At 44.6% G+C, this 11,917-nt stretch overlaps 1 protein-coding gene across 1 annotated transcript; it reads left to right on the forward strand.

Annotated features, from left to right (window-relative positions):
* Positions 1-10,622: 10,622 nt before the first annotated feature.
* Positions 10,623-11,225, forward strand: LOC126176110 (cuticle protein 18.7-like). The gene has a single exon (XM_049923246.1). It carries the CDS (start codon positions 10,623-10,625, stop codon positions 11,223-11,225), a length of 603 nt encoding a protein of 200 aa, XP_049779203.1.
* Positions 11,226-11,917: the final 692 nt, after the last annotated feature.

The raw sequence follows: 11,917 nt of genomic DNA on the forward strand, positions 1-11,917 counted from the left end.
TTACTGTTACAAAAGGCAGTAGACATCAATAGGAGGAGGGGGTAGTTGTTGACAATGGAGTGAGGCAAGATCGTGGTGCAGCCCCGATGCTATTCAGTGTGTACATAGAATAATGAGTAAAGGTAACCAAGTAGAAATAGGGAATGGGGGTGAAGTTCAGGGAGAGGAAATAAAAACTCTAAAGATCGTCGGTGGCATTGCAATTCTGTCAGGGACAACAAAGGACTTGGGTGAGCTGCTGAACGGAACTGATAGTATCTTAAGAAGAGAATGTAAGGTAATACCAACCAAAGAAAACAAGGGTAATGAATTGAATCAAGCAATGCTGAGGGCATTATATTAGGAAATGAGACACTAAAAGTAGTAGATGAGTCTTGTCATCTGTGCAGCAAAACAACAGATGATGGTCAAAGTAGAGAGGATATAAAAATGCAGGCTGACGACAGCAAGAAAATAAAATTTGAAAAGAAGATTTGTGGTTATCGAAAATAATTTTAAGTGTTAGAAAGTATTTTCTGAAGGTATATGTCTGAATAGTAGCCTTGTAGCAATGTGAAACATTAATCGTAAGCAGTTGAGACAAGAAAATAATAAAATCGTTTGAAATTTGGCGCTATGAACGAATTACCTATTACATAGGTAAATGAAATAACAAATGAGGATGCACTGAACTGAACTGGTGAAAAAAGGATGTTGGATCAGAACTTGACTAAAATAAAGGATATTTTCAATATTTTTTGAAAGAAGTCCACGGTGCGTCCCATGGAGACTATAATTTGTGGGAGTCTCCATATGTCTCTTTATCTATTGGTTCTAATGGCTCTGAGCACTATGGGACTTAATTTCTAAGGTCATCAGTCCCCTAGAACTTAAAACTACGTAAACCTAACTAACCTAAGGACATCACAGACATCCATGCCGGAGGCAGCATTCGAACCTGCGACCGTAGCGGTCACGTGTTTCCAGACTGTAGCGCCTGGAACCGCTCTGCCACCCCGGCCGGCCACTTTAGCTATTAACTGACATCTGTTATCATATGAGCTGATATATCTCGAAAAACATTACATATTTTCCATGAAGATTAGGTGATTGACTGGTTATACTCTTTTATTTTTTATTTATCTTACGACGCAATCCCATGAGCCTTTCATAAGGCCGTAACTGCCTATCAATACAATGGAAACCGCTCGCAGCAAGTGCCATTAGTCTGCAAATGGTCACTGACTGGACGAAAGTTGTTTTACAGACTTGTGAAATGTTTATATTGCTGTGTCTTAAAAATATTAAACGTAAAAGAACTTAGTATATGTGTAACATATACTCCTAGTATGCCTATATACCTATAAAGGCAAAGAAAGAGAAATGGCGACAAGTATACACGGATAAAATGTTTGACATTTAAAGGAACCTAGCCTCGTAAAGATTTACTTATCGCTCTACATTGTTTTCTAAATACTGTGGAAAATTTCGCGACGTGACTCAGAAGTCAGTGAACCATACAGCCGATCGCAAAGTGTGAGTAGCTTTCGTTGTGTGCCTTCTTGCAACATCGTCTGTATTGTTCCGAAGTTAACAGAATCGGGGGAAGCTGTTAATCGAAGCCCGTGCCGCCGACGGCTTTGTTCGGTAGCCACGGCTGATGGCATCAGCAGAGGATATAGGTTACGAGAAGGACGGAAGCACAAACTTTCACGCCTCCGTCGCTCACTCCATATAAATACAGCAGGACCGCCACAGTCTGGGAACACACATCCGGCAGCGTCCATGACCATCGCCATGAACACTCTGGTGAGTTAATTCTCGAAGCAGTTAGTACACAATTATCAAACTCGGTTGCATTTTTACTGCTGCGTAATACTAATGTTAGGTTGTTAGTTAGCACTTCATAAGACGAATCTCTATATTGTAGTTTCTTCTCAGTTTACGAATCTTAGAAAAAAGAGAGAATTTTTGACTTAGCATATACTCAAAATGTTGTTCTGCACATCAAGAAACAACTAAATTAGCATGTCCACAGTAACGTAGGTCCGATTTCCCCCAAACAATTGCAACAATTCTTGTGAATTAATTATACACTACTGCAATTAAGTTTTTTACTCATGCTGAAGGCATACGAATGTCGCGCTCTCCCAAAAAATTTACTTCCGGGTCCAAGCCTCATTCACGGAATAGACATAGCCTAATCGAAGGAAGATGGTTAGGACGTTTTACTAAAAAGAAATAATACGGGCCGGCCTCTGTGACGGAGCGGTTCAAGGCGCTTCAGTTCGGAACCCCGCTGCTGCTACCGTCGCAGGTTCGAATCCTGCCTCGGGTACGGATGTGTGTGATGTCGTTAGGTTAATGAGCTTTAAGTAGTTCTAAGTCTGATGACCTCAGATGTTAAATCCCGTAGTGCTCAGAGCCATTTGAACCATTTTTTCAATTAATACGACATGGAAAGTTTTCATGTAACTTCGTTGTTCTCGCATCCCTGTCTGTTTGTTCGAACGGATAATGAAACAAGAAACACGGTAATAATTTGCTGTGTTTCACTTTTGTAATTAGTCACAATGCATTTAAGGGTCGGCCCTCCGTCTCCGCTGATAGGTGAAACGCACAATTCTTTTTGATAGTTTGTGAAAGAGAATAAAAAATATTGGAACGTCTTCTACTTTTGCCGTAAATAGACAATAGGTTAAAATTGAAACAAATGAGCCCTCGGTCACAATTTTTTAGTCTTATTTACCAGGTTTCAACACTTCTAAGAGTGCCTTTATCATAATTTAGACTTTTAAAGTGGTCTATAACATAATTACAAATTTGTGGGAAGAAAACAATTTTTACATAAAAAAGTGTAAGTACTGTCATGTTCGCCTCCAGCGCTTGTTAACGCGGGCGTCTAGTCCGTTGCAACCTGTGGCTATACAGGTATGAGCAGCCCTTAGAGGCTCGCCTTCACACATTCCTTTTAAGTACTTTGTGACTGAAGCCCTTCTGGCCTGTTATTTATTTTAGACGTGACATGTAAGTGCTGTCTCTGTCTTGTATCATTAGTCAGTACTTACACTTTTTTATATAAACATTTTTTTTCTTCCCACAAAATTGTAATTATGTTATGGACCACTTTAAATGTCTAAATTCTGATGAAGGCACTCGTAGAAGTGTTCAAACCTGGTAAATAAAACTAAAAAATTGTGACCGAGGACTCATTTGTTTCAATTTCAATTTCTAAACGGTCACTGAACCAAGCAGCCATGTTCAAAACTTTGCGATAGAGAACAGGTTTCGAATTGAAAAAGAAGAGACCAGAGCAGTTAAGGGAGCTGATTCTACTTCTTATTAGAAGTGTAAGAATCAACCCGCGGCCATGGTATGCTGTTAACTAAAGTGCTGTAAAGCTGTCATCAATTCGAAGCCCATGATGGCTCCAGACATGTTTTCGGCCTATAATCTTATTGACTGGAGTATTATTGCAGACACACACTGATCAATTTTGTTTATTAGAAATAGTATCTGACGCGTTGCGACGGTATCATTGCGATACTATAACTGCGTGATGTAGATCATAGTATTACTCAGTATGGTGAGCAATCGGCTAAACCATTTACCCACCCAAGAAAGCTTCCACAACCGGCTCAAAACTTCAGTGTCACTCATGGTCTTCTCCCGTTACCTCTAAACGCTCAACCGTTTATCAATGTAGTATGTGGGATTAGCATAACTTGGGGAACGGATGTGAACTGAAGTGCCAAAATTCACGTAAGATTTTTCCCATGCGAATATGTGCCGTGAATGTTGCGGCTGCATGCGCTATATGACATGTGCGTAGAAAAAAGTGTGTGTGAATTTCTAAGGGACCAAACTGCTGATGTCATTAGCGCTAGACTTACACACTATTTAAATTAACTTATGCGAAGAACACACATATACCCATGCCCGAGGGAAGACTCGAACCTGCGGCGGGAGGGGCCGCGCAATCCGTGACATGGCGCCTGAAACCGCTCGGCCACTCCGCGCAGCAGTGTGCGTATACACCATACCTGAATAGTCTGTTGTGCACAGGTGCATGGTGAACATGGCATGATGCCGTAGTTGACCGAGTTTGAACAAGAGGTCATAACGGGTGCAAACGAGACCTACGAGAAAGACAGGCTGTGGCGCGTAGTCACAGCACGTGACACTGCAGGTCTTGCGAGTGACAGCAGTCGTCTCCGGCAGGGAGGGAATAACTGTTTCAAGCGAGTTTAACAATTCTTTACAGGGTACCTTTTCAATTACATACTGATTTCCTGCCTTCGCTGTGGCCGAGCGGTTCTAAGTGCATCAGTCATGAACCGCGCTGCTGCTACGGTCGCAAGTTCGAATCCTGCCTCGGGCATGGCTGTGTGTGATGTCCTTAGGTTAGTTAGGTTTAAGTAGTTCTAGGTCTAGGGGATTGAAGACCTCAGATGTTGAGTCCCATAGTGCTAGGAGCCATTTGAACTGATTTCTTGTGAGTCCAGTACGGAGCCGAGCTTTCCCGGACTGTCGCGAACAAGCCTACTAGTGTGACGTCACAATTTCGTTGCAGGGCCCGTATACCTAATGGCTCCGAGGTGCTAGACGCATGAGTCATAGCATTTCGCAGATCGTGAATTCCGAGATGAACAGTCTTTAGGATGGTCTTCAATCTGCCACAAACAATGTTTCCGCGGTGTAAATACCGCAAAGTGTTTCACGATAGGACGTCACGTCACCTACGTAGAGCCATGTCTACTGTGAGTCAGATATCCGCTGATTTGAAGGTTGGGCTTCAGAAACCCATTTATAGCAGGACTGTACGGAGGCAAATGCACCGCAGAGGCGTCAGCAGCTAATGAACGACTCGCGTGTTTTTTGTGAGATGTCGACAAAGAAGTCCACGGCTGGAATGGCCCCGCTGACATCGTCACTGGACAATGGAAAGTGGTGGCGGATAGCATTGCCCTATCAAACGCACTTCCAGCTGTACAGAGTTGATGGGCACGTGAAAGTATGGCACATGTTCCATGAAATTATGTACTCTGTATATAAACAAAGTTCTATTTTGACAGGAAATGGCTGAATTAGGGTCAGGACTGTGTTCATAAGATCGGATTGAGGTCCCCTTAATCAGCGTCTAGGGCCAATAGTAGGTTCATGTTGTGTGAATAGTTTTGAGTACCACTCGCATTCCTTTCCGACATCATAAAGGGATTCCTTGTTTCAGCTGGACAATGCAATACAGCTTCGCTCTTTGCAGCCAGGTGGCTTGATGGGGACTCCAGCCATTTTACGATCATGGTTGGCTGTCCGGATCACCCAAACATAACCCAGTCGAGAATTTATGTGATATTGTTGCTAAGTGTGCACTCCATGAACCCATCACCAATTAAAAGTACAGTTACGGATACCACTGCAATATGTGTGGATCTACATCTCTCCTGAACGATTCCATCGTTTCGTAGGGTCCATGCCTCTACGTGTTACTGCAGTTCTGAGGGCTCGTACAGCAGCTATTAATATCCCATGCAGTGGATTACCATGGCATTTCTCCACTCAGTGCAGTGAGCGGTTTGAGCTGTAGTAAAGACTAAGAGATGTTGCTATCTCTCGAACCATGAAACTAGATCATTCCCACAGATCTTCTAATTTTGCAATAGCTGGATAATGTCGTGTCATTCGCATTAGTGAATTTATGTCAAATTATTTACTTAATTTAAATGTTTCCATGGGTGTTGTCTATTATGTCAACAAATCAAGTTTAATTTGGCAGATAGGCTTAATTATCAATTACTCTTACAATAACGCATGTGATACGGTGAAATGGTACGATAGGACCATTCAGTTTACAAACTGTAAAAAAAAATATTCAAAACGGAATTACTAATTTTCGATATGAAAATATTACCATTGACGCAACTGATAAAGAACAATGTTAGATGCAGCTGGTACTAATTACAACGTTCGTGCAAAATCACTGAAAATGAAGCCTAGTGTTGACCAAGAGCCGAACCAGGATCCCGGCCTTTCCTGGATAGTAAGCCATTAAGTACAGTTATTTATTTCAAGTTTCTGCTACGAGTCATTTTTTATTTTATGTTTGATCTAACATAATGCAACGCGTTTCGAACATGTTCTGTTCATCTTCAGGCGTTTATACATACGTATATACATATAGAGAAATGTTACTTGAAAATAAACAGTCTTAACCTAGATTAATCTAGAACTCTTTGTCCATTATTTTTTACTGTAGCTGCTTGTGTGGCATTTGGGGGAAGGAGGGGGGGGGCAGTGTATGGGTAGAAATCGAAATCAGTTACGTCCTACATCTTATCATCTTACTCCTACTGTTCCTCTTCAGCGTCACCGTTTTCGCTGTCACTGTAGATGTCGCTATCCAACCTCCGCAAATTGTTGTTACTTTGCATATCGGCACATCCGGTATATCGTGACTGCAAGTACTCTTCATGCGTTGTGTTTGAAATGCTGTTTGTTAATGCATTTAGTTGTACCCATTGCTCTTCGTTTCTTATTGTGTATACATATACAATATAACTCTGTTTCTGTGTGTTCTAAGTGTAGTGTATATCCATTGCACACATACTGCCCGCATGTACATGTAGGTGTCTGACTCTGACTCACGCTGTTTAAGTGTCAAGTTATGAAACATACGATACCGCGGCTGGGCTCGATATGTTTCATTCCCAACCGCTCCCTTATGTCAGGGGCGAAGTCGTACAGTCTATGTCCCTTATCACTTACATCCCACTCGCTTTGCCATGTATGTTTTAAGGTGATGTGTCGTCTGCACCGGTACACCAGTTATTGTGTATATGATCACCCCATCTTTGACCAGTTCCTTGCGGCTCTGTATTTGGTCTATGGGGCGCATTCGAAACAACAGACACAGTGCATCCAATGAGGTGGTGCCGAATTCCCCAGGTTGGGTCCCTCTCTACCCTCGTCTGACTGATGCTTTCTTGACGACCAGGTTCAGTCTGTGTGGCCTCGCGCTATCTGCGAAGCTGACTACTGATTTGAAGAGCGCACAGTGGTATGTCCTTATGACTGGTAGGAGTCGTCTGTTTGTTCGGAATTCAGCCTCACCAGCTTATGTAGCACTTTTTTCTGCCTAGACTGTTATTAGTCTTTCGTGTTCATGGAAATTGATATTCTCATCTACGTGTACCCCAAGACGGCACGTAATATGTACTCGTTTAGTGTTTTTGCCCCCTACATTAGGTGGAGGATTCCTTTGGAGTGATCATTTCAGGAATGTGTATGTTGTTTTGAACAGAACAGCAGATTTAATGGAAGCATGATGTGATCTACATATACCTACATCTAGATTTACACTCCGCAAGCCGCCCAACGGTGTGTAGCGGAGGAACTTTACGTGCCACTGTCATTTCCTCCCTTTCCTGTTCCAGTTGCGTATGGTTCGCGGGAAGAACGACTGCCGGAAAGCCTCCGTGCACGCTCGAATCTCTCTAATCTTCAATTCTTAATCTCCTCGGGAGGCATAAGTAGCGCGAAGCAATATATTCGATACCCCATCCAGAAACGCACCCTCTCGAAACCTGGACAGCAAGCTACACCGCAATGCAGAGCGCCTCTCTTGCAGAGTCTGCCACATGAGTTTGCTAAACATCTCCGTAACGCTATCACGCTTACCAAATATCCCTGTGACGAAACGCGCCGCTCTTCTTTGGATCTTCTCTATCTCCTCTGTCAACCAGACCTGGTACGCGTCCCACACTCAGGTCGAACGAGTGTTTTGTAAGCCACCTCCTTTGTTGATGGACTACATTTTCTGAGGACTCTCCCAATGAATCTCAACCTGGCAACCGCTTTACCAACAATTAGTTTTATACCATCATTCCGCTTCAAATCGGTCCGCACGCATACTCCCAGATATTTTACAGAAGTAACTGCTACCAGTGTTTGTTCCGCTATCATATAATCATACAATAAAGGATTCTTCTTTCTATGCATTCGCAATGCATTATATTTGTCTACGTTAAGGGTCAGTTGCCACTCCCCGCACCAAGTGCCTATCGGCTGCAGATCTTCCTGCATTTCGCTGCAATTTTCTAATGCTGCAACTTCTCTGTATACTGCAGCATCATCCGCGAAAAGCCGCACAGAACTTCCGACACTATCTACTAGGCCATTTATATATATTGCGAAAAGCAATGGTTCCATAACACTCCCCTGTGGCGCGCCAGATGTTACTTTAACGTCTGTAGACGTCTCTCCATTGAGAACAACATGCTGTGTTCTCTTTGCTAAAAACTCTTCAATCCAGCCACACAGCTGGTCTGATAATGCGTAGGCTCTTACTTTGTTTATCAGGCGACAGTGCGGAACTGTGTCGAATGCCTTCCGGAAGTCAACGAAAATGGCGTCTACCTGGGACCCTGCATCTAATATTTTCTGGATCTCATGAACAAATAAAGCGAGTTGGGTCCCACACGATCGGAATCCATGTTGATTACTACAGGGTAGATTCTGGGTGTCCAGAAATGACATGATACGCGAGTTCTAAAATTCTACAAAACAGATCGATGTCAGAGATATAGGCCTATAGTTTTGCGCATCTGCTCGACAACCCTTCTTGAAAACTGGAACTACCTGTACTCTTTCCCAATCATTTGGAACCTCCCGTTCCTCTAGAGCAGGGATTCCCAACAAAATTTTCTCGAGGACTCCCTGATCGAGCGTGATTGGTACCTTGTCATATCACAGTATCAAGTACCCAAAAAAAGCTAAATTAAAGGTCTTTTTATACGTATTCTATTTTTGGTACTTAGAAATAAATTGACATACTCATTATTGAAAAAATATTGAGCTTAAAAACACTCATGCAGGAAGCGGCCAAAACAAAAAATCGGTTATCATGCGAAATATACAGGGTGTTACAAAAAGGTACGGCCAAACTTTCAGGAAACATTCCTCACACACAAATAAAGAAAAGATGTTATGTGGACATGTGTCCGGAAACGCTTATGTTCCATGTTAGAGCTCATTTTAGTTTCGTCAGTATGTACTGTACTTCCTCGATTCACTACCAGTTGGCCCAATTGAAGGAAGGTAATGTTGACTTCGGTGCTTTTGTTGACATGCGACTCATTGCTCTACAGTACTAGCATCAAGCACATCAATACGTAGCATCAACAGGATAGTGTTCATCACAAACGTGGTTTTGCAATCAGTGCAATGTTTACAGATGCGGAGTTGGCAGATGCCCATTTGATGTATGGATTAGCACGGGGCAATAGCCGTAGCGCGGTACGTTTGTATCGAGACAGATTTCCAGAACGAAGGCGTCCCGACGTTCGAAGCAATTGATCGGCGTCTCATGGAGCAGGGAACATTCCAGCCTATGACTCGCGACTGGGGAAGACCTATAACGACGAGGACACCTGCAATGGACGAGGCAATTCTTCGTGCAGTTGACGATAACCCTAATGTCAGCGTCAGAGAAGTTGCTACTGTACAAGGTAGTGTTGACCACGTCACTGTATGGAGAGTGCTACGGGAGAACCAGTTGTTTCTGTACCATGTACAGCGTGTGCAGGCATTATCAGCAGCTGATTGGCCTACACGGGTACACTTCTGCGAATGGTTAATCCAACAATGTGTCAATCCTCATTTCAGTGCAAATGTTCTCTTTACGGATGAGGCTTCATTCCAACGCGATCAAATTGTAAATTTTCACAATCAACATGTGTGGGCAGACGAGAATCCGCACACAATTGTGCAATCATGTCATCAACACAGATTTTCTGTGAACGTTTGGGCAGGCATTGTTGGTAGCGTCTTGACTGGGCCCCATGTTCTTTCATCTACGCTCAATGGAGCACGTTATCATGATTTCATACGGGATACTCTACCTGTGCTGCTAGAACATCTGCCTTTACAAGTACGACACAACATGTGGTTCAGGCACGATGGAGCTCCTGCACATTCCAGTCAAAGTGTTCGTACGCTTCTCAACAACAGATTCGGTGACCGATGGATTGGTAGAGGCGGACCAATTCCATGGCCTCCACGCTCTCCTGCCCTCAACCCCCTTGACTTCCATTTATGGGGGCATTTGAATGCTCTTATCTACGCAACCCCGGTACCAAATGTAGAGACTCTTCGTGCTCGTATAGTGGACGGCTGTGATACAATATGCCATTCTCCACTGCTGCATCAGCGCATCAGGGATTCCATGCGACGGAGGGTGGATGCATGTATCCTCGCTAACGGAGGACATTTTGAACATTTCCTGTAACAAAGTGTTTGAAGTTTCCATTCCATGATGAATTTGATTTGAAAAGAAGTAATAAAATGAGCTCTAACATGGAAAGTAAGCGTTTCCGGACACATGTCCACATAACATATTTTCTTTCTTTGTGTGTGAGGGATGTTTCCTGAAAGTTTGGCCGTACGTTTTTTGTAACACCCTGTATTTAATGTATTCTTTTTATTCTAATAGCATCTTGCGGGCCCCTCTGGCATAGCTCGCGGATCCTTGGGGTTCCGCGCACCACCTGTTGGGAACCACTGCTCTAGGGACTTGCGTTTATATAAATTGATGCTGTAACGTGTGTTTCGAACAGCTAGTGCTGAGCGCCTTCGTTTCGGCGGCGATGTGCGCGCCCGGCTTCCTGGGCGCTCCAGGTTTCCCGGGAGCCCCAGGTTTCCTAGGAGCCCCAGGTTTCCCTGGAGCCCCCGGTTTCCCCGGAGCGCCAGGTTTCCCAGGAGCGGCGGGCCTGCTGGGAGCCCACGGCGCGCTGGCAGCCGCCGGCCGCGGCTACGCGGCGCACGCCCCCGCCAACATCGTGGTGGGGGCGGGCGGCTACGTGCTCGACTCCCCCGACGTCGCCGTCGCCAAGAGCGCCCACCTCGCAGCCGTGGCAGCCACCCGAGCGCGCGACGCCGCCGTCAACGCCGCCGACGCCGCCGCCGCCGCCCACGCCGGCGCCGCACCCGGACTCGCCGCTGGGTTTCCCGCTCCCGGTTTCCCAGCTCCAGGATTTCCAGCTCCAGGCTTTCCAGCTCCCGGCTTCCCCGCTCCCGGACTGGGATTCGGGCCCGGTCCTCTGGGAGCTTACGCCCCAGGGCACGGCCACGCCAACATCGTCATAGGACCGGGCGGAGTGCCGCTGGACACTCCAGAGGTGGCTGCTGGAAAAGTAGCCAACGCCGTCGCCCACCTGCAGGCCAAGGCGCGGACTGGCCACCTGGGGTGAGCGGGCAGCGGATGTGATTTTCCCGGATGGGGCTGAGGTTGACGGTCACTACACATTCCTTATTGTACAAATTAATTTATATAAACGGTGAAAAGAACTTGTAAACACTTACAGAGGACTGAATAAATTATATTCATGAATTTAACATTTTTTTATTAATGTTACATCGAGATATATCCTCTTAAAATGACTATGTAACAGAATCAGTGGCTATATGACATCATTGAAGTATGTAGAATGAAATGAAATGACTTTGTGGCATTGATGGGCGGGTGACACCACGTGGGTTAGTTCGACCGCTTTGCTAAAAGTCTTTTTAGCTGACGCCAAACTGGGCGACTTGCTAGTTGATAATGATAAAATGATGACGACGACAACACAATACCCGAGTTGAGAAAATCTCCCACCCGGTCGGGAATCGAATCAGGGCTCACTGCATGGCAATCAGACGTGCTAACCACTCAGCTAAGGAGGCGGACTCTATATAGAATTTTGAGTGAGATAAAAAGCTCCTCACAGCATAATATGTCCCATAAATAAAAAAAAAGATATGAGATAAAATGCTCATTAATTTTATGCCTAGAGGGACCACCATAAACTCGAAAGGTTATTGCGAGACCTTGAAAAAGCTCAGACGGGGAATCCAAAATCGTCGTAAGGGAAAACTCAGCAAAGGCATAAGGCTGCACCAC

This window comes from Schistocerca cancellata, chromosome 3, assembly GCF_023864275.1.
Source record: "Schistocerca cancellata isolate TAMUIC-IGC-003103 chromosome 3, iqSchCanc2.1, whole genome shotgun sequence".
NCBI classification, from domain to species: domain Eukaryota; kingdom Metazoa; phylum Arthropoda; class Insecta; order Orthoptera; family Acrididae; genus Schistocerca; species Schistocerca cancellata.

What these genes read in the sequence shown, in the direction of transcription:
- LOC126176110 (XM_049923246.1), top strand. Translation starts at nt 10,623, where the DNA reads ATGTGCGCGCCCGGCTTCCTGGGCGCTCCAGGTTTCCCGGGAGCCCCA.